General features: G+C 35.2%; 1 protein-coding gene across 4 annotated transcripts in view; it reads left to right on the top strand.

Annotated features, from left to right (window-relative positions):
* Nucleotides 1-23,848, top strand: part of CYLD (cylindromatosis (turban tumor syndrome)) — a 60,291-nt gene that overhangs the window by 20,060 nt on the left and 16,383 nt on the right. For all 4 annotated transcript variants that reach the window (XM_012642621.1, XM_012642619.1, XM_012642620.1 and 1 more), the window contains 3 exons: nucleotides 14,070-14,168; nucleotides 15,742-15,858; nucleotides 22,887-23,266. In XM_012642621.1, coding sequence (XP_012498075.1) covers nucleotides 14,070-14,168; nucleotides 15,742-15,858; nucleotides 22,887-23,266 — 596 coding nt within the window. The remainder of the gene's footprint in view (nucleotides 1-14,069; nucleotides 14,169-15,741; nucleotides 15,859-22,886; nucleotides 23,267-23,848) is intronic.

The raw sequence follows: 23,848 nt of genomic DNA, 5'->3' as shown, positions 1-23,848 counted from the left end.
TAATAGCATATAGCTGGCATTCTTTTTTTCTTAACTTAGTCTGAAAATGATTGTATTTTAAATGAAGATTTAAATCTATTTATATTTATCATTACTGATATTTGTATATCTTTCTACTATCTATATTTATTCTATGTGTCTTACTTTTTCTGCCCTACCCCCAGTGTGTGTTTTTGTGCTGATATGTTTCCCCATGTTCCTCATTCTATTTCCCCTCTCTATCCCACTTGGGTATTTTTTAGACAGCATATAATTTTTTATCAATTCTGATTATCTCTGTCTTCCAATTACTGTGTTGTTTAATGTAATTATCGGCATTATGGGATTTAGAACTTTCATTTTATTGTTTTCTCCTTGTCCATGTGTTTTTCATTCCTCTTATACTCCTCATTTGGCTTATTTGTAGGATATTTGAAAAATTTAAAATATTATACTGCAATTAATCTTTTGGCTTTTAAGTTATATTTGATTGTACTGTTGCTTCTAGTAGTTTTTCCAAGGATAACAATATATATCTTTAATGTTTCAGTCTAATTAGGGTTAGTATCGTACCACTTCATATAAAATGTAGAAACTTTTTCAACCGTAGGTCTTTTTACCTCTTCTCTATTCTTTGCTATTAATTATTGTATATTACATCTATGTACTTTAAAAACCTATATGACAATGTTATGTTTTTTGCTGAAATAGTCATCCTTTTTTTTTTAATAAAAACATCCACCTGTTATTTCCTTTCATCCTGAAGAACTTCTTTTAGCCTTTCTTAAAGTGTAGGTCTTCTATTAATAGAAATGAATTTCTCTTAATTTTTTATATGAAAATACCTTTATTTTGCCTTCATATTGGAAGGATATTTTGAGTGTATATTGAATTCTGAGTTGGCAGTTATTTTTCCTTTCAGCTTTAAAGATGGTTTTCTACTACCTTCTGGCTTCCATAGTTTCTGATAGGAAGTTGGCAGAAATTTGAATGATTGTTCCCCTCTATGTAATGTGTTGTTTCTCTCTGGGTGCATTGAACACTTTTTCTTTATAATCTGTTTACAGTAGTTTAACTATGATGTGCCTAGCATGTTTTTCTTCATAGTTATTATGCTGGAAATTTACTAAACTTATTAGATTTGTAAATTTATATCTTTAAACAAAGTTGGAAAAATTTTAGCCATTGTATCTGGAAATGCTTTTTCTGTCCTATTCAGTCTTCTCTCATTTTGTGATTTAAAGTGGATATATGTTAGAATTTTTGATATTGTCCTGTAGGTCATTGAGGCTCTGTTACTTTTTTAGACATTTTTCTCTCTGTTCTTCAGATATTTATATCGTTCTATGTTCAATTTTACTGACTTTTCCTTATTTTAGCCCCATTGTGTTGTATAGCCCATCCAAATGAATTATTTTTTCAGATATTGTATTTTTAAGTACTTTTTTGTTTGTTTAAATAGTTTTTATTTCTCTGATGAGATTGCCTTTCTTCACTGTGACCATATTTTCCTTTACCGCTGCTCTAAAATTCTTGTTTGCTAATTCCAACATCTGAATTTTCTATAGATTGGTATCCACTGTTGGAATTTTTTCTTTTGAAGATGGGATGGAGTTTTTTTTTTTGTATGTTGAGCAATTTTAAATTATCTTTTTGCTATTCCCTTCTTCTAAATTTTGAGTCTCCTCATAATTTGTCTTTTTTGTTTTTCCCCCTTATTGCCTGCTGACAGTTGATTTTTGTATTTTGTCAAAGTTTATATCTATTTTCTATAGGAAAAATGGTCTGGTAGGAACTTTTTAGATATGTGTCTTAGAATCTAGAGACGTTTATTCAAGAAAAAGGAAGCGTTTCTCTGGGGATGTGTGGTGGCATTTATGATTATATTTTATTTTTATAGTTTTTATTGTTTGAAATATGAAAATTTTTTTTTTACTGTAAAACTACTGAACTTTTAAGGTTTTTTTTCTTTCTTTTCTTTTTCTTTCCTTTTTAATTGTTTTAGCATTAATATAAAACTTTCATAAGAAGATCCTTTTTAGGTCTAAGCCAGTAGTTCTCAACCTGAGATGATTTTGTCCCCAGGGGACATTTGGCAGTATCTGAAGACATTTTTGATTGTCACATCTGAGGTGGGGGTGCTATTGGCATCCAGTAGGTAGAGGCCAGAGATGTTGCTAAACATCCTACAGTGCACAAAGCAGCCTGCATAACGAAGAATTTTCTGGTCCAAATTATCAGTAGAGCTGAGGGTGAGACATCCATCCTCTTAAGCAAATTCTGGGAGTTATGATAATTTTATAACATTAATGTGCTGGATGGCTAAGGGGAATCCCTTGTAAAATAAATTTTCTTTCATTATTTATGTATTCTTGCAGGGGTAACCAATTCTGTGCTAATGTTATTTCTCCAAAATCACATGGAAAATGTAATTTTACTTGTTTCAGCAAATCAAATACAGGCATACCTCATTTTATTTTGCTTTTGCTTTATTGTGCTTTGCAGATATTGCATTTTTTTCAAATTGAAGGTTTGTAGCAACCTTGCATCAAGCGAGTATATCAATGCCATTTTTCCAGCAGTATATGCTCGCTTCATGTCTCTGTGTCACATTTTGGTAGTTCTCACAATATTTCAAACTTTTTCGTTATTATTGTATTTGTTATGGTGATGTGTGATCAGTGATCTTTGATGTTGCTTTTGTATTATTCTGAGGGACCATAAACTGCACCCAGATAAGATAGCAAACTTAATTAGTAAATGTGTGTGTGCCTATTGCTCCACTGACCAAATTTTCCCTTGTGTCTCTCCCTCTCCTCGGGCCTCCCTATTTCCTGAGACACAACAATATTGAAACTGGGCCAATTAATAACCCTGCAGTGGCCTCTAAATGTTCAAGAGAGTGCTCACTTTGGCAGCACGTATACTAAAATTGGAATGATACAGAGAAGATGAGCATGGCCCCTGCACCAGTATGACATGCAAATTCGTAAAGTGTTCCGTATTTTTATACTCTGAAATAAAAAAAAAAGAGAATATTGTTACCATTGAAAACAAAAAAACAAAAATGTTCAAGAGATAAAAAGAGTTACACATATCTCACTTTAAATCAAAAGCTAGAAATGATTAAGCTTAGTGAGGAAGGCATGTTGAAAGCTGTCATAGGACAAAAACTAGGCCTCTTCCAGCAGTTAGCCATGTTGTGAATGCAAAAGAAAAAGTTCTTAAAGGGAATTAAGACTACTATTCCAATGAACACACGAATTATAAGAAAGAGAAACAGCCTTATCACTGATAATGGAGAAAGTTTCAGTGGTATGGATAGAAGATCAAACCAGCTACAACATTCTCTTAAACCAAATCCTAATCCAGAGGAAGGCCTTAACTTTCTTTAATTCTGTGAAGGCTGAGAGAGAGGAGGAAGCTGCAGAAGAAAAGTTTCAAGGTAGCAGAGGTTGATTCATGAGATTTAAAGAGGAAGCTGTCTTCATAACATAAAAGTGTGATGTGAAACAGCAAATTTTGATGTAGAAGTTGAAGCAAGTTATCCAGAATATCTAGCTAAGTTCGTTGATGAAGATGGCTACACTAAACAAAAGATTGTCCATGTTGACAAAACAGTCTTCTATTGGAAGCAGATACCCTTTAAGACTTATATAGCTAGAGAGGAGAAGTCAAAGCCTGGCTTCAAAGCTTCAAACGACAAGCTGATTCTCTTGTTAGGGATTAATGCAGCTGGTGACATTAAGTTGAAGCCAGTGCTCATTTATCATGCTGAAAATAATAGGTCCCTTAAGAATTATGCTAAATCTACTCTGCCTGTACTCTATAAACGAAAGAACAAAGCCTGGATAACAGCACATCTGTTTACAGCATGGTTTGCTGAATATTTTAAGCCCACTGTTTAGACTTACCCCTCAGAAAGAAAGATTCCTTTCAAAATTATTACTGCTCATTGACAATGCACCTCGTCACCCAAGAACTCTGATCGTGATGTAAAAGGAGATGAATGTTGTTTGCATGCCTGCTAACACAACATCCATTCTGCAGCCTGTAGATCAAGGAGTAATTGTGACTGTCAAGCCTTGTTATTTAAGAAATACATTTTGTAAGGCTATAGCTGCCCTAGATAGTGAGTCCTCTGATGGATCTGGGCAAAGTGAATTGAAATCTTTCTGGAAAGGACTCACCATTCTAGATACCATTAAGAACATTCATGGTTCATGGGGGAGGAATTCAAAATATCAACATTAATAGGAGTTTGGAAGAAATCCACCCTCATGGATGACTTTGAGGGGTTCAAGACTTCAATATAGAAAGTAACTGCAGATGTGGTAGAAATAGCAAGAGAACTAGACCTAGAAGTAGAGTCTGAAGATGTGACTGAATTGCTGCAATCTCATGATCAAACGAGAGCAGATGAGGATTGCTTCTTATGGATGAGGAAAGAAAGTGATTTCTCGAGATGGAATCTACTCCTGGTGACATTGCTGTGAACGTGGTTATAAACAACATTGCATGCTACAGAGAAAGCTTTTATGAAAGAGTCAATTGATGCAGCAAACTTCATTGTTGTCTTATTTTTATTTATTTATTTAGAGACAGGGTCTCACTCTGTTGCCTGGACTAGAGTACAGTGGCATCATCATAGCTCACTGCAGCCTCAAACTCCTGGACTCAAGGGATCCTGCTGCCTCAGCCTCCCAAGTAGCTGGGACTATAGGCACGCACCACCATGCCTGGCTAATTTTTTTATTTCTTGTGAAGATGAGGGTCTCCTTGTTGCCCAGGCTGGTCTCAAACTCCTGGCTTCAAGCGATCCTCCCAAAATGCCAGGATTACAGGCATGAGTCACCACCACACAAAGCCAATTGTCTTATTTTAAGAATTGCTACAGCCACCCCAACCTTCAGCAACCACCATCCTCATCGGTCAGTGGCCATCAATGTTGAGGCAAGACCCTCCACCAGGAAAAAGATTATGACTTGCTGAAGATTCAGATAATTATTTGCATTTTTTAGTGATAAAGTATTTTTAAATTAAGATATATACCTTTTTTAGACATAATGGTATTGCACATTTAATGGACTATGGTATAGTGTAAATGTAACTTTTATATGCATTGGGAAGCCCCAAAATTTGTACGACTCACTTTATTGTGATACTTGCTTTATTGCGGCGGTCTGGAACCGATCTGGAAATATCTGTGAGGTATGCCTTTATGTTTTCAGGTTTCCCTTATAATTTCTCTTTTTAATTTCAAAGGGTACTTTTGAAAGCTCAAAACCTTATGGCATTTTAGATTGAGTGTAACCATTCTTTTTACCTACCTTAATTGCATTTCTTTGAATTTTACATTTTACAACTGAATATAATTCATTATATCGAGTAAGCTGGGCATCTAAGGAAATCATTAGTTTAGTATCATAATTTAAGAAAGAAAGAGATACCTGAACTATGAAGTGGGGTTATGTATAATTGATTGTGTTTTTCCCAGTCTGCTGTAGAATAAATATTTGAAGTGCTTTTTTCCCCAGACTCTAGAGCTATATTTCCTTCTGTATATTTTTTACACATCTCAATTTGGTTTGAAATGTAAATTATCTTGGGTTCTGCAGTAGCACTTAAAAAGAAAGGAAAAGAGAACAGCTACCATTTCTGTTTTTGTGTGATAGAATTGAGTATAACCTGAGAAGGAATTGTTCATTAGGAGTATTTATCTTAAAAACATTTATAATTATATTTTATTTAAATATTGATATAGGACTAAAAGAATAAAAATTAGGTACATGACTGTCTCAGGAGTCACTTGTTAGACACATTTTGATGTTGTAGATCAGCAGTCATTATTGTCATTATTGCTGCCTCATAACAGTGAAGAGAGAGGAAACAAATGCTATTTTTTTTTCTTTTAAAGCTTGATTTTCATAAACCCTGAATAGGAGATAATTAAGAATGATACCAGCTTTTACAACATAATACATAAATTATGCTTATTTGCCAACAAAATAAAGCTTGCAAATAGACTTTTAAAACTAAAGTTGTGTAAACGAAAATTAATTTAGTTCATTTGAATGAGTCTTCATCTGTATTTCATGTCATCATTAACACTCTTTTCTTGAGGGGAAAAAAAGAGTCAAAGTGTCTCCTTTAGTTCCTTTTTTTCTTTTTCTTGCCAAATTACCTTCATTTGTAGGACAAAATTAATATTTCCAGCATTTAAAAAAGATTCTTTTTGAAACAGTTGAACAGCTGGTGAGATTAGGAAAGAATTCTTTCCAGTCAATTGCTTGTTAAAGTTGGCTTCTAAAGGATACCTTTGAGTAAAAGATGTAGGAATCTTAAACATGTTATAAAATTTTTCCTCTCTTCAATTCTATTTCAAACGGTTAAAAATGTTAACATATCTAATTTGACAGTATAGTCAGGTTCTTGAAGTTGTGAGGAAGCATATCAATTAGTGCCACCCCTAAATTATAAATTTCTGCTTTTCTAGTTCAGCCTGGATCATCTTTTCTAGTTGTGGGGGTTGGGAGTATAATGCTATTTTTTTTAGACTATGCAGTATATTCATTTACACAGAATTTTAAAAAGGTATCTAGTGAGAACTTTCCTAACACTGATCCCAGCTACCTACTTTCCTTTTGTATCCTTGATCCTTTTTTATTTTGTGTTATTCAATGTTTGCATATCTTAGCAGCTTCATATATCTTCTTCTTAAAATTTTTAATAGCTTTATTGAGATATACTTGCCACATAATAAACTGCACATAGTTTACAATTTGATAAGTTTTGACATATGTGTACACCTATGAGACCGTCTACACAATCAAGATAATGAACATATCCATCACTCCCTTTGGGATATGACCTTTGGGATCCCTCCCTCTGCCTTTGCGCCCCCAAATTCAGGCGAACACTGATCTTCTGTCACTGTATGTTCACATTTTTAAAAATTTTAATTATTGGGTACATAATAGTTGTATGTATTTATAGGGTACATATGATGTTTTGATACAGGCATACAGTATGAACTAATCAAATCAGGGTAATTGGGGTATCCATCACCTCAGGCATTTATCCTTTCTTTGTGTTAGGAACATTCCAATTCTACTTTTTAGTTACCCTAAAGTATACCCTAACTTATTATTGATTATAGTTACTTTATTATGCTATCAAATATTGTTCATTCTATCTAACTATATTTTTGTACCAATTAACCATCTCCATTTTATCCCCTCCTCCCTGCTACCCTTCCCAGCCTTGGTAACCATCATTCTACACTCTTGTCTCCATGAGATCAATTTTTAATATTTAATATTTATTTGTTTTTAATATTTAGCTCCCACATATGAGTGAGAACATATGAGATTTGTCTTTCTGTGCTTGGCTCATTTCACTTAACATAATGTTCTCCAAATCCATCCATGTTGTTGCAAATGGCAGGATTTCATTCTTTTTTATGGCTATATATTAATAATATTCTGTTGTGTATATGTACCACAATTTCTTTATCCATTCATCTGTTGATGAACACTGAGGTTGATTCCAAATCTTGGCTATTGTGAATAGTGCTGCAATAAACATATATACATGGGAGTGCAGATATCTTTTTGATATACTGAATTCCCTTCTTTTGGATTTATACCTAGCAGTGGGATTACTCGGCCATATGGTAGTTGTATTTTTAGTTTTTTCGAGGAACCTCCGTACTGTTTTCCATAGTAGCTGCACTAATTTAGTAATATATTACATTTCCCCCAGCAGTGTATAAGGGTTTCCCTTTCCCCACATCCTCACCAGCATTTGTTATTGCCTATCTTTTTGATAAAAACCATTTTAACTGGAGTGAGATAATATCTCATTGTAGTTTTGATTTGCATTTCTCTGATGACTAATGATGTTGAGCATTTTTGCATATACCTGTTAGCCATTTGTATGTCTTCTTTTGAGAAATGTCTATTTAGATCCTTTGCCCATTTTTAAATTGGATTATTTGATTTTTTCATATTGAGTTATTGAAGCTCCTTATGTATTCTAGTTATTAATCCCTTGTCAGATGGGTAGTTTGAAAATATTTTCTCCCATTCTGTGGGTTGTCTATTCACTTTGATTGTTTCCTTTGCTGTGCAGAAGCTTTTTAGCTTGATGTGATCTCATTTGTCCAATTTTGCTTTGATTGTCAGTGCTTTGGGGGTATTACTCAAGAAGTCCTTGCCCAGACCAATATCCTGAAGCATTTTTCCAATGTTTTCTTTTAGTTTTATACTTTTGATCTTAGGTTTAAGTCTTTCATCATTTTGATTTGATTTTTATATATGGTGAGAGATAAAGATCTAATTTCATTCTTCTGCATATGGATGTCCAGTTTTCCCAGCACCATTTATTGAAGAAACTGTTCTTTTCCCAATATATATTCTTGGCAACTTCATCAAAGATAAGTTCACTATAGATGTGTGAATTTATTTCTGGGTTCTCTGTTCTGTTCTATTGGTGTATGTGTCTGTTTCTATGCCAATACCATGCTGTTTTGGTTACTACAGCTCTGTAGTATAATTTGAAGTCAGATAATGTGATTCCTCCAGTTTTTTTCTTTTTGTTCAGGATACCTTTGGCTATTCTGGTGTTTTTGTGGTTCCATATAAATTTTGGGATTATTTTTTTCTATTTCTGTGAAGAATGTCATTGGTTTTTTTGGTGGGTATTGTACTGAATCTGTAGATCGCTTTGTGTGGTAGGGACATTTTAACAATATCGAGTCTTCCAATCCATGAACATGGAATATCTTTCCATTTTTTTGTGTCCCCTTTAATTTCTTTCATCAGTGTTTTATAGTTTTCATTATAGAGATCTTTCACTTCTTTAGTTAAGTTTATTCCTAAGTATTTTATTTTATTTGTAGCTACTGTAAATGGGATTACTTTCTTGATTTCTTTTTCAGATTGCTTAGTGTTGACATGTAGAAATGATACTGATTTTTGTATGTTGATTTTTGTATCCTGCAACTTTACAGAATTTGTGTATCAGTTCTAATAGTTTTTTATTGTGGAGTCTTTAGGTTTCTCTAGATAGAAGATCATACTGTCCTCAAACAAGGATAATTTTACATCTTCCTTTCCAATTGGATGCCCTTTATTTCTTTCTCTTCTCTGATCGTTCTAGCTAGAACTTCCAGTACTATGTTGAATAACAGTGGTGAAAGTGGGCATCCTTGCCTTGTTTCAGATCTTAGAGGAAAGGCTTTCACTTTTTCCCCATTCAGTGTGATACTAGCTGTGGTTCTGTCATATATGGCTTTTATTGTGTTGAGGTAAGTTTCTTCTATACTCAGTTTTTTAAGAGTTTTTATGATCATTTTATAGAATGCTTTTCATCATCAGTTGAAATGATCATATGGTTTTTGTCCTTCTTTCTGTTAATGTAATGTGTCACACTGATTTCTCCTAGTTTTTAGCTTGTCTTTTCATCCTCTTAATAGGGTCTTTCACAAGCAAAAGATTTTGATTTTATGGAGTCCAACTTATAAAATTTTCCTTTTATGGATCATGCTTTTGGCATCAAGTCTAACAATTTTTATTTAGCTCTAGATATGGAAGATTTTCTCCTAAGCTTTTAAAAATTGAAATATAATTCACATGCCATTACGTTTGCCCCTTTAAAGTATATAATTCAGTGATACTAAGTACATTTGTAATGTGCAGCCATCATTGCTATCTAGTTCAGAACTTTTTGATCATCCCAAATGGGAACCCTATACCCTTTAAGCAGTCACTCCCCATAGCCTCCTACCCTCAGCCCCTGGCAATCTGCTCTCTGTCTCTATAGATTTGCCTATTCGGGACATTTCATATTAATGGAATTAAAAAATATGTGGCCCTTTGTGTCTGGCTTCCTTCACTTAAGCATAATCTTTTCAAGGTTCATCCATGTTTTAGCATGTATCAGTACTCCAGTCCTGTATATGGCTGAATATTACTTCAGTGAGTGGATATACCATGTTTTGTTTATCTGTTCATCAGTTGATGAGCATTTAGATTGTTTCTAGTTTTTGACTATTGTAAAAAATGCCGCCATGAACATTCATGTACAAGTTTTTCTGTGGACGTATGTTTTTGGTTCTATTGGGTATATGCCTAGGAGTGGAATTGCTGGGTCATGTGGCAACTCTATGATTAGTTATTCATAGAACTGGTAGACTCTTTTCCAAAGCGACTGCACTGTTTACATTGTTACCAGCAATGTATGAAAGTTCTGATTTCTTTACATCCTCGCTCTCTTATACATCTTTACATTTAAGTACATGATCCATTTTGAGTTAATTTTTATAAGATGTGAGACTTAAATAGATGTTCTTTTTTTAAACCTATGCATTCTAATTGCTCCAGCACCATTTGTTGAAAAGACTTTCTTCTATTGAATTGCTTTTGTACTTTTGTCAAAAATAAGTTGGGCATATTGTGTGGGTCTGTTTCTTGGTTCTCCATTCTGTTCCATTGATCTGTGTGTCTATCCCACAGCCAATACCACAGTCTCAATTACTGTAGCTAAATATTAATAGTAAGTTTGCAATCAAGTAAACATATCCTTCCTACTTTATTCTTCTTTTCCAAAATTATTTTAGCTATTCTAGATCTTTTGCCTCTCCATATTTATTTTAGAATAATCCTGTGTATATATACTCAAAATCTTGTTGAGATTTTGATAGGAATTGCATTAAACTCATATATAACTTTAGGGAGAACTGATGTCCTTCAGACTTTTGTTGGGACTTTCGTTTGTCTGTGCCCATCGATATTCTGGGTTGTTGGCTTCTTCAGCTCTAAGTCTGGGATAAGAACTTAGGCAAGGAGAAAACCCAGGGAAATATCCACTGTGTTATTTCTTAGGTCTTGAGGTTCCTAGCAAGTCCACCTTCTCCTCTCCACCTTTCAGAATCTTCTAATATTTGTTTTATATATTATTTCCAGAGGTTTTAGTTGTACTTAGCAGGAGAAATAGGGAAAAGTATGTTTATTCCATCTTCCCATTCCAATTCATGGACATTTGTTTTGGTTTGAACAATAACTTGTTCACTTGTTTATTGTTATGATTTCCAGCTCAAGATTCTCAAAGGGATTTTCTTTTTCTGATTAAATCAATAAGATTGACAGATAAGCTATGAATTTTGTCATTCTTTTTCTTCTTGTCATAAGGCAAATTTTTATCATTTTGAATGCAGTCTTGCTGTACGTATATAATGGAGACTTTTGATCTCGTTTCTTTTGCTCAAACAGTGTCCATGTTGTTGTGAGGTTTGTTCCTTTTTATTGCTATATAGTATTCCGTCATATGAATAGACCACAATTTGTTTATCCATTCTGTGGAACGGATTGTTTCTAGATCTTGGTTGTTATGAATAGGGCTGCTGTGTGTACATTTTTGTACATGCTGTTTGGTGGATATTTCTTGCTCTCTCTTTCATATCTTTAATCAGGATTGTTTTAGTTTCACAAAATTATCTACTGAATTTATTCCTTACCTTGTTTACTATCCCATATTTACCTTTTCCTGAGTTGTAATCTCTTAAAATTCACTTAAATTAGAAGGCTTTGCTTCATGACTCAAGAAGTTTTGGATGATGAACATAGTTGTGATAAAGTAACAAGAAATATTTGGTATATAATTGGTGAGGGCAAGTTAGATGTGGTATGTGACCCTTTATCTACTTAGAATTCTGTTGGAATGTCCTCAAAGTTGACATTTGACTGCCTCTCAGACAGTCTCTGGCAGAAGGTTACCACAGTTTCCTACTCCAGTGCCCTCCAGCTCACGTTTCTAAGCTTTGGAGCCTGCCCCAGAAGGGCTTACCAGCAGAACTATCACCAGAAGAGCTGTCACCACTGCCTCATCTGTTTGGCCCTTCAGTATTGCTAGGGTGCCTTCATAGCCTAACAAAGGGAAGACCATTTGCCATATTTGTTATAATGGCTACCAATTGTATAATGTATGTATATTATGGTATGCACGTGAATATCTTTTTTTAAGAGGAGTTTTATGCAGTTAATTACAGTTAATAGTGGGAATTATTTTTCTTTAGTCAATTTATATACTATAATTTGGGAACTTTTCCCAGTGATTAAGAAGATTTTCCTTCTGCAGTAGTTATCACAGGTGATATTTAAAGATATGTGAATGGTAACATTGTAAAAATATGGTAGTTCCCCTTTATCTGCAGGGGATACTTCCAAGACCCCTATTCGATGCCTGAAACTGTGGATAGAACCAAATCCTATATATGTTGTTTTTTTCTATATGTATATACCTATAATAAAGTTTAGTTTATAAAGTAGGTACAGTAAGAGATCAACAATAATAACAAAATAGAACAATTATAACAATATGGCAGCATCACTACTCACGCACTTTGGGGCTATTAAGTAAAATAAAGGTGACTTGAACACAAGCACTGTAATATCACAACAGTTCATCTGATAACTGAGTTGGCTACTAAGTGACTAACAGGCGGGGAATGTATGCAGTGTAGACAGACATTGGACAAAGGGGTAGTTCATGTCTTGGGTGGGGCAGAGCCCAATGGTGTGAGCTTTCATCACATTACTCAGAACAGTATGCAACTTAAAACTTATGACTTGTTTATTCCTATAATTTTCCATTCAATATTTTTGGACCGCGATTTACTGTGGGTAACTGAGACCATGGAAAGTGAAAGCGTGAATAAGACAGGACTACTGTTTTAGTAAATAGTTTTTCTTTTACTTTTAGTAAATAGCCTTTCTTTTACTATATCACCTGGTTACAATCATAGTTAATCAGTATACTTTTCGAATTAAAAGAATATTTTCATATTCTATTTGATCATGTTCTGAGATGTTTAAGATATAGTTTAATAATACATTCCTCCCTCTTCCAACCATGGAAAAAGTAACCGGGCATCATTTCCATATAATTAATTCAGTATGATTTCCTTTTTTTAAAAAAATGGTCTTTTCTTTGTATTTAAAATATAAAAATTCTCCTATTTCTTTCTTTCTGTCCTCAAAAATCCACTGTGGGTGATACCGTTTTTGCTGATACACAGCTTTATCAGGTATGACTCCTAAGTGTCATGTTGGACTCCACAGATGTGTTGTTGAAGTTTTCAAAGGAAAAACTTTCCACACTGACTCTTCCACGTTTACTCGATCAGTATTTATGAGTATCTTATGAACATTATTGGGCTTTAAGATTGGGTGGTCTTTGTTTCAAAAACAAGCTTGCCAAATTTATTACACCTTTATTTCAAAAAGAAGTTTTGAGTGTTTTCTTCAAATATATTGTTTTATGTCTTTGACTTTCTGCATTTTTAATCTGTGTGTAATTCTCTGTGTTTTTCCTGTTTACCTGTATAAGTGTTTGTATACTTATCTGTATTATTCTTAACATATATATGTTTTTAAAAACAGATACATATTCTTAACCAGAACATTCCTAACCATGATACATGTTCCTAACCAGACTTTTTTCAAACTGTGTTCCATGAAATATATTAAGTTGAGATACTAAGTAGAGTTGCACAAAAAATGTCATCAAATAAGTTTATTCCTCCTTGAGAGATTCAGAATACACATTAGCATAGTAAAGCTTTCAGTTTCATACAGTAAAGAAGTTGTTTATCGTTGCTTATCTCAAGAAATATTTGAGTGTGGAACACTTCATAATATGCAGGGGTATTTCGGGCATTCTGATTTGGGAAATGCTGAAAAAAAGTTATGAGTAAGATTTCCTTTGTAGTGTTCAAGTAAAAGTGACTACAAGTAATTAAATTTTTAAGAGGTTAAAGCATTTAGCTGAATTGTATTTTGGAAGTGTATTTTTTTGTAGAAATTACATTTTGAAGTGTAGTATTGATTTTTCACCTGCATGGTATCATCTCTTTCAGTACTTTTGATAGCTTTTAAAAAGAATTTGTATAACTATAAAAATTCTGCTTTCTTTTTGGAAGGAGGTTTTTCTTTTTTTTTTTTTTCCCCATTATTGTCATTGTTTTCTTGATTGTTTCTCCTCTACAGGAATTTACTTTTATCTTTAAAAAAGCATGTTTACTGTTTCAGATAGCGTGACACAGGAAAGGAGGCCTCCCAAACTTGCCTTTATGTCAAGAGGTGTTGGGGACAAAGGTTCATCCAGTCATAATAAACCAAAGGCTACAGGTATGGATTAATAGGATATAATCCTTAGTAATTTCCATGGTGTCTGACTTGCAAGGGCATTAAAAAAGATTATAAGCTATTATCCCTTAACATATATGTGGACTTTCTCCTTTAAAATATTTTTAGTTAAACTAAAACTTTTATATAAATATCGCTGTTTAAGCCTAGAGTTCCCAACCTTTTTTACCTGATGAAAAGTTTCCCATGAGGACCTGTGTGTTTTGCTTGTCCATAATCAGCTGCTTTTTAAAACTCCCTACTTGTAACATTCATACATATAGTTTAGAATTGCAACTATATAAAATAATCATGTGTGGGTAATATTAGCTAGGAGAAACTATCCTAGAGATTAATTATGTGGTTTTGCTAACTAGATGTGGCACAAATTAAATTCCAAATTGCTAAGCAGAAATTTTTGTCTCTTTTCCACAAGCTTCCTCACAATACGTGTGGAGTTCACAGGTTTTTTTTATTAGCTTCCACATACTTCATAAATTTATGGGATGGTAGTTTTACCAGCCAAACAGCTCATTTAATAAGCCGTAAGAATTTTTGTTAACTCACTTGTGGGTTAGGAGAAGAGTGGTTTTTCCTCAATTATTTAGTGAATAAAACTATTTGGTTTCATTTAAAAGGAAATTGTACTTTAAGAATTATTTTATGTGACATTGGGCCCTGGGAGACTTAGGACTAATTGCAGGATATATAGGTAATAGTATTTTTTATGTTAACCTATAAATCTATATAGGATAGCTCAAACTTGCTACTCTCACTTAACTGGAAATAGCCTAAAGATTTCCTCAAGTCATGGTGTGTTGTGTGGTAGCAGATCTTGGTTACAGCAGGTAAGTGTGGAGCCACCTGCTTTAAAGGTAAAAAAAAAAAATCACCTTTTGTGTGGGTTCTGGAGACCCCACTGCTCCTCACTGTGACATGTTCTCTAGTTAATACCAACGTGGGGTAGCATCTTGAAATGGCTGTGACATAGCTTCACTAACTCTTAAATTTAACAAAGCCGATATATAAGACATAACAGTGCTTTACTTTTTCAAAGACATGAGGAAATGAAGCAAGGAATTTGATGACCAAACAACTCCAAAATGTTTAAACCATAACTCTTTTTGGACTTAATTTGGGCATTGATTTGTATATAGCATTTGAAGAGTACCTTCTTCTGAAATGAGCTGTTTTAAAATAATAGTTTAAATTTGTGAACCAATGAGTTCATCAAGTGAAGTTGGGGAATGATAATTTTGACATTTAGAAATAAGCTATAGTACATGGAATGATTTCTTAAAGCAGTTCGTTTTTTTAAAAAAATGAGCAAGCTTTTCTTTTAACTTATTCCCACTCCCCTCCGATATTGACTTTTGGGTCAAAGAATGTTTTTAACATTGCCAAAATGTTTATGAAGCTTTTTAAAGGTGAAGGCAATAATAAAATATATTGTGTTTGTATATATCTGTTGATTGTGTAAATAGTTGTTAACACCATATTCATATTAATTTATCTTACTGAAAAATTTGATACTATATTGACTTTATTTTTAAAAGGAACTTTTCTTGTTCTATAGGATCTACCTCAGACCCTGGAAATAGAAACAGATCTGAATTATTTTATACCTTAAATGGGTCTTCTGTTGACTCACAACAACAATCCAAATCAAAAAATACATGGTACATTGATGAAGGTAATCTATAATTTTCATGATCTTTATAAATGATCCTTTCTTTTAACTTATCAAAGAAAAGTGGCTTTTTCACCAGTATTTGTCATTTTTGGAAACAGAATGGGTAGATCATTTTTTATAATATTGGTGAACTGAAATATTTTACATAATTTGAACTGTACTGCTTTAAGATTAATAAAGCATTTGAAAATGTATTAGTAGCATATTCTCTTCCCTTAATTGATCTGTTTAGGGCAAAAGATCTTCAGAATCAATTGAGTAATTTGAGGACTTTTCTGTCTGGGTCTTTCCTGCCCTTTTTAAGGCACCCCCCTTTTAAAAACTATTTTCCTTTCGTTCTGGGACATCATTTTCTTCTAGTATATTCTCTTTTTTTATTCATCTGTTCAACAGATATTTATTGAGTGCCTACTATGTGCCAGGCATTCTTTTAGGCACCGAGATAACAATGGTGAGAAGAAATAGACATGGTCCTTGCCCTTTTTGAGTTTATAGTCAAGTTGTTAAGCTAGAAATTAAACAGTCGCAGAGTCGGATGTAGCATTTCCTTGGTGATGGGTGCAGTGAAGGGACATGAAGCTCTGAGAACATGCTAGAGAGGATTTTATTCAGGGGCTCAGGGTGTTTCCCTGGGAAGTGACACGCACTTAGGGTTACCAGAGGAGTGGTAGGTAACAAAGTGAGAGGGGGCAGAAGAGCTTTTTAGGCAGAGGGAATAGCATATGTAAAGGGAAGAATGGAACTTGGTGTTGCCAAGGACCAGAACAGAGAGAGGCATAACATTTTATGTGATGAGAATGGGAAAGCAGACAGGGCCAGCCCCTGTGGAGCCTAGTTGCCCTATTAAAAGGGAAATGGGAGCCACCGATGGATTTTTAGCAAGGGGTGGCGTGACCAAGTTTGCCTCTTGGAAAGATCATTCTCACTGCAGAGCAGATAATGGGTTGAAGTAGGGACTGAGTGAATGCAAGGTCACCACTGGAGGCTGTTTCAGGGCCCAGAAATAGATTACAGTAGCTGGGACTAGACTTGGGGAAGAGATAGAGAGAAGTGAATGGATATAAGAGATATTTAGGAAGTGCATTGACAGACCTTACAGATAGACTGGAAGTGAGAGTTAAGGAAGAAAGAGAGATCAGTGGTGACTTCTGGTTTTCTGGCTTGCCTACTTAGATGGTGGTGGAGGAAGATGGATTTGACTTGGAAAATGTTGAGTTGAATGGGCTTTTTAAAATTCCTAGAGGCAATTTGTCAAATAGGCAGTTCATGTACAGGTCTGAAGCTTAGAAGAGAAATAAGAGCTGGAGAAATAAATGTGTAGGTTGGCTTCACTTTCGTGGTGATTAAAATCCTGTGAATAATATTGCCTAAGGATGGAGTAAGGATGGAGGGTGTGGGTTAAGACTGAACCCGAGGAACTTAATGGCTGGGGTGGGAGGAAGGTAAGTTGTTAAAGGAGTCAGAGAGAAAGTGACCAGAGAGGTGTGGGGAAGACCAGGAAGCCAAGGATCAAGTGGATAGTAGTACTGAACGCGCTTGAGAGGGAGGTCGGATGATGACCACACAGTGCCCGTCAGATTTAGCCACCTGGAAGTCACTGATAACCTTAGTGAGTTCTGTTTTTGTGGAGGAATTTTGTCAGAGGACAGATAGGAGTGTGCTGAGGGTGTGGAGAGGAGGAAATGGATCTGTGAATCCAGCTGTTAAAATAGAAGTTTGGGCTTCATCATGCACGTTCTCTCTCTCTCCCTCTCTCTCTCTCTCTCTCTCTCTCTCTCTCTCTCTCTCTCTCTTTCTCTCTCATTGGTCACATCCTGTTGTCACCAAGTTGTCTGGATTTCCTCCTCTTTAGTATCACTGGACTCTTTCCCTTTGTCTTCACTTCTGCACCCATGGCCTTAGTTCAGATCCCCGTTCCTGTCTGGATTAATATGGTGGCTTCTGACTGGTTTCCCTGTCTCAGTCAGTCTTGTTCCTTTCGAATTTATTCAGAACAGTAATAACCACGGTCATCTTCTTAATCATCATTGTCATCACTGCAGCCGCCTCTTAGTGACCACTCTGTACACTTGCTAAGCACTTTATATACCTTATTTTACCTTATCCTCATAACTTTATGAGGTAGACAGATATTTTTACATACTTCTTTGTTACAGTGGTGGAATCGCTTGTACGAGGTCACACGGCTAGCAGTCGTGGAGTCAGTATTCCAACCCAGATCTGTTTGATACCGGTGCTCACACTTTTACTTGCCACACTGTGTTTTTCTTCATATTCCTATCTAAGTGAGTTTTTTGTAGCTCTCTGTTCAAGTCTCTCCTTTGCTTAGTACCTATTAATGTTTCCCTAACCCTTGAAGATAGAAATCCAAATTCCTTACTTTGGCATGTTGAACTCCTGATGGTGTGACCTCTTACTCATCTCTGTCATTTCCCCTGCACCAGCCATACTGGACTGGGGCCATTCTTGGGACATGCCGTGCTTTCTCTTTCTGTGCATGTTGCTCCTGCTGCTTGGAAATCCTTCTTCCTCTTCCTCCAGCTTTGTAGTCTGGTTTACTTCTATCCATTTCTTAAATCTCAGCTTTTTAGTTTATCTAGAAAGCCTTTCCTTTCTTTTCCCACTTCTTCTAGGTTAGGTTAAGTGTAATCATAACTGTTCTGTATTCTTGGCTGTCTCTTTTGCTGGACTGTGAATTCCTAGTGCTTAGCATAGGGCTTGGCATATAGTAGATTTAGTAATTGTGTACAAACTAAATGAAAATAAGAATTTAAGAGTACTGTAGAACTCTATAATGACTTTTTTTTTTTTTTTTTGAGACAGAGTCTCACTATGTTGCCCCGGCTAGAGTGCCGTGGCGTCAGCCTAGCTCACAGCAATCTGAAACTCCTGGGCTCAAGCGATCCTCCTGCCTCAGCCTCCCGGGTAGCTGGGACTACAGGCATGCGCCACCATGCCCAGCTAATTTTTTCTATATATATTTTTAGTTGTCCAATTAATTTCTTTCTATTTTTAGTAGAGACGGGGTCTCGCTCTTGCTCAGGCTGGTTTCGAACTCCTGAGCTCAAACAATCCGCCTGCCTCGGCCTCCCAGAGAGCTAGGATTACAGGCGTGAGCCACCGCGCCTGGCCTATAATGACTTTTAAGCTATCATAAGGATTCAGTTATAGGCTAAAACACATCCATCAATCTAACAATAAAAATCTGCTACTACGTGAGTTGGGGTTAGATACTTACCCACCAATATAACAGTAAAAATCTGCTGTTACGTGAGTTGGAGTAGTATCATGTGGGAAGTAGCTTGAGTGAGCAATCTTTGATTTTATCTTCTCCATGCCTTCATTCTTCCTAAGGAAAGGAATCTAGTAAAACTACAGGTTTTTTAGTAATCTAGGTAACATCCGTTCTTCAAGTTTATGCTATGATTTTATCTTTATTATTCTTACTACAGATTCTGTATTGTAGTAGAATATTCCTAACTTCTTGATTCTACTAGACTCTGGTCTAATGTTATATAATAATTTCAGGAAGGGATATGGGTCCTAAAAGACGTACATGGAATGTATAAAGCAGTGACATTTGTGTGGAGTAGGGCTGCATCCTTAAGTTAGAAAATAGAAGTAATTTAGTGGTAAAAGAACATTATTTTTATGGTTAATTTCACTTATACATTTAAAAAACTTTTCTCTACAATATTTGATTCATTTATTCACTTTTTTTTTAAAAAACAAATATTTTACAAGTTTTTTTTTTATGCACCTTGTCTCCTTGTTTCAGTGTACGTATCTGAAGCCTTCCAATAGCTTTTTTAGCATCTTTGATTCATTTATTCACTTTTTTTTTAAAAAACAAATATTTTACAAGTTTTTTTTTTTTGTGTGTGTGTATGTGTATATGTTAGTGGCTATACCAAGTGCTGTGGATTCAGCCATGGAAAAGACTAACCAAAATTGCTTTTCTTGTGAAGCTTACATTCTAGTTTTATAGTATATGGTAGAGAGATGTTCAGACAGACAAGGTGAAGTCGCTTGTGACATGCGCAATGAAGGAAGCGAAGAGGGTGGTAGCAACCAGAAGCTGCCTACCACAGGGTGGTTTGGAAAAGACTCTTTGAGGAAAGGGTATTTGGGTTGAGACCTGGATGATGAGAATGAACTTGCAGGGAAGGAGCCTGGAGAGAGCAATCGAGGCAGAGGAAATAGTAAGGGCAAAGGCCCTGAGCACGAAAGCGCATTTGAGAAATAGGAAGTAGGCCAGGGTGGCGGCAGCGTAGTAGGAAAGGGAAGGAGGTGTGTGAAATGAGTTTGGAGAGCTACGTGGGAGCAAGATCGTCCAGGACCTTGTAGGTCTAGGTAAGAAATTTAGTACTTATTTTAAGAATACTGGAGAGCCATTAGAAGGTTTTGAAATAGGGAATGATAACGATCACCTAAGATCTTTATATTTTAAAAAGATTTTACTAGTTGCATGATGAACAGATTGGAGAGGGGCAAGAATGGAGACAGAGGTAAGAGGCTGGTTACAGGGAGAAAGGTGATGATGGCTTGGATTAAAGAGATGCTGGTAGGGGTTAAGAGAAATGGGTGAGTTTCAGATAGAACAAACAGAAGTTGCTTATGGATTCAGGTGGTGGGCCTGAGGGGTTGAGGGTTTGGGAAAGAAAAGAATAATTAAAAGAATATTTTAGATTAAATGTTATTACTGAAGAATCTTAAATGGATAAGGTGTAAAGAACTATAGACATAAAGTAACAATGAGCACTCATGTCGTCATTACTCATTTTAAGAAAAAGACCATTATCATTACCTTTGAAACTCCCTGTGTGCCTCTTCCTAGTCCCATTATCTTCATTGTCTCCTTTGAGCTACCATCATCTTTAGTGTAATGTTTTATCATTATTTTGCTTTTCATTATAATTTTATCACTTAAGTTTGCATATCTAAACAGTATACTCTTAGTTCTTTATTTTTTGGGCTTTATGTACAAGGAATCAGATCGTATAATTGTGGTATAATTCCCCCTCAACATTATGTTCATAAGATTCATCTAGGTTGCAGTACATGATAGTAATTTATTCATTTTTATTGCTGTATAGTATTCTATGATGTGAATATACCACAATTATCCACTTGATTATTGATGGCCATTTGAATTGTTTTTATTTTATTTTCCTGGTATTATTAACATCTCTACTATTAACAGTCTTATACATGTCTAGGGTATATAACTCGGAGTGATATTACTAGGTCATAGGATATGGGCATCTTTCCTTTATTAAATAAAGTCAAACTGTTTCCCAAAGTAGTTATACCGGTTTTCACACTGTCTTAGTCCATTTGGGCTACTGTAGCAGAATACCATAGACTGGGGGGCTGGTAAACAGCAGAAACTTATTTTTCACGGTTGAGAAAACTTCTCTCTGGGAAGTTGGGAAGTCCAAGATCAAGGTGCCTGCAGATTTGGTGTCTGGTGAGGACTCCCTTCCTGGTTAATAGATGGCTGTCTTTTTGCTGTGTTGTCACACAGTGGAAGGGACAAGGGAGTTCTCTGGGACTCCTTTTATAAGGGCACTAATCCCATTCACGAGGGCTTCGCCTTTATGACATAATCACCCCCCAAAGGCCTCACCTGCAGATACCTTCTCACTGGGAATTCGATCTCCACGTATGAGTTGTGGGGGCCCAAATGTGCAGTCTACGGCACTTTCTCATCAGCACTGCATGAGGGTATCAGTTGCTCCTCATCCTTACCAACAGTTAATGTTCTTGGACCTTTAACTTTTCAAATGATGTCTCATGTTAGTTTTGGCTTTCATTTATATATTTATTTGCTAATGAGCGCAAGAATCCCTTCATTGATTTGTTGGTGATTTGGGTTTCTTCTGTGAATTGCCTTTTCAAGTCGTTTGTCTGTTTTTTTTTCCAGTTTTTTGTCTTTTTCTTATTGATTTATAGACCTTTTCCAAGTTTGCATCCTTTGTGAGCTATATGGATTGCAAATATTTTCTTCTAGTTTGTGGCTCAGATTTCACTCTTGCTATGATACCTTTTAATAAACAAGTAGTTCTTGATTTTAATGTGGTGATATTTATCAATCTTTTTTCATTTATGGTTTGTATGCTTATGTTTAAGAAATTTCTACCCTGGAGTCATAAAGAACATTCTTCCATATTGCCTTCTAAAAGTTTATAGTTTTTCCTGCCGCTTTTGCTTTTAAGCCACTTGGAACTGATTTTTGTGCAGAATATGAGTAGGATTCCAGTTTAATATTTTTAAACATATGGAAAACTGATTATCTCAACACCAGTAAGTAGTTCATTCTTTCCTCACTCATCTGTCAGCTGTATTAGTCATTTTAAGGAAATAGCTTTTGGTTCTCTTTACTGTTTATTTTTTTCTCTTAAATATATTCTGTTTATTGTTTCTTTGGGCTTTAAGTTTCTTTATCCTATATTTGTTTTCTCTTTCTGTTCTTTATTCTTTTCTACTTTTGGGGAGGTTATTCTGTTCTTCAAAATTCTTAAGTTTATGCTCAGTTCATATTTAGCTTTTTTTTTTCTAAAATAGACTATTAAGTCTATAAATTTCCTGTATAAGTATTAATTTAGGTGTGTTCTACAAGTGTTCTTTCTTTCTTTTCCCTGTGTCCTTCTCTTTCTCTTTTTTCTTTATTTTTAAAAGTTATAGTTCCTCTTTGATCCATTAGTTATTTAGAAACGCTTCTTACATCTTTTGTTATCTTTTTGTACTGAATTTTGACTTAAAGAATATAACCTATATCATACCAATTGCTAATAGATTTTTTGATTTGAACAATTGGGTGTTATTTACTGATGTAGATAAATTTGGAGGAAGAGTGGAAGAGTAAGAATGCTGTTTTGGAAATACTGAGTTTGCAGTGCCTACAAGAATCCTAGTAGAGAGGTCGAGTGGGCAGTTGGGCTAGATCTGTCTATTAATTTTTAAAGATGTAAGGCATATTTAATGTTCCTGAATAAATTTCTCTAATTAGGAATAATTTTTTACAGTTGCAGAAGACCCTGCAAAGTCACTTACAGAGATATCTTCAGACTTCAGCCATTCTTCACCACCACTGCAGCCTCCTTCTGTGAACTCATTGTCCAGTGAGAACAGATTTCACTCTTTACCGTTCAGTCTGACAAAGATGCCCAATACCAATGGCAGTATCGGCCACAGCCCGCTTTCTCTGTCAGCTCAGTCTGTGATGGGGGAGCTGAACAGCGCGCCTGTTCAGGAGAGTCCACCCTTGGCCATGTCTTCTGGTAACTCACATGGCCTAGAAGTGGGCTCACTGGCCGAAGTTAAAGATAATCCTCCTTTTTATGGGGTGATCCGTTGGATTGGTCAGCCGCCAGGACTCAATGAAGTACTAGCTGGACTGGAACTGGTAATTTAATTTGGTTTAAAAATTGCAATTCTTTTCTGTAAAGGGTTTTGTGCAAATTTTCCCCTATTATATGTCTTTTGGCAAACTTTTCTATTTGTCAAAAAAACCATCACTAGAGAAAAATTTTATTGCCATGTTGCCTGACTTGCCTTTGCTACCCATGAGGCTTCTGACCCACTTGTTTCTAATGTTAGTTGATCTGTGTTCATAGAATGAAAGTGGATTTTTTAGACTAATATATTTAGGCTCCTTGTTTTAAACAGAATTTAGTAAGGCAGGCAAATCTGTTATCAGTTTTTCTTTTTCCATCTCAGCCTCCTTCCCCCCAGTCAGTTCTAATAGTTATATCATTAGCTTTAAAATTAATCACCATTTTCAAAGATCTTTTGAGATCTTCAGTAGAGGGAAAGATTTTCCCTTTGGAGACCAGGAAAGCATATTGTTTGACATTTCATAATCGGGAGAAGAGAAGCTGAGTACAATTTAGCTTTTATTTAAATATATTTCTTGGTTTTTTTTTCTTTTTTTTTTTTTTTTGGGGTTTTTTTCCCCAGAGGGGCGAGCGCGTCCGCAAGCTGGCCC

This window comes from Propithecus coquereli, unplaced genomic scaffold (assembly GCF_000956105.1).
Source record: "Propithecus coquereli isolate 6110/MARCELLA unplaced genomic scaffold, Pcoq_1.0 Scaffold180, whole genome shotgun sequence".
Lineage (NCBI taxonomy): Eukaryota > Metazoa > Chordata > Mammalia > Primates > Indriidae > Propithecus > Propithecus coquereli.
This window is presented reverse-complemented; position numbering and strand designations above follow the sequence as displayed.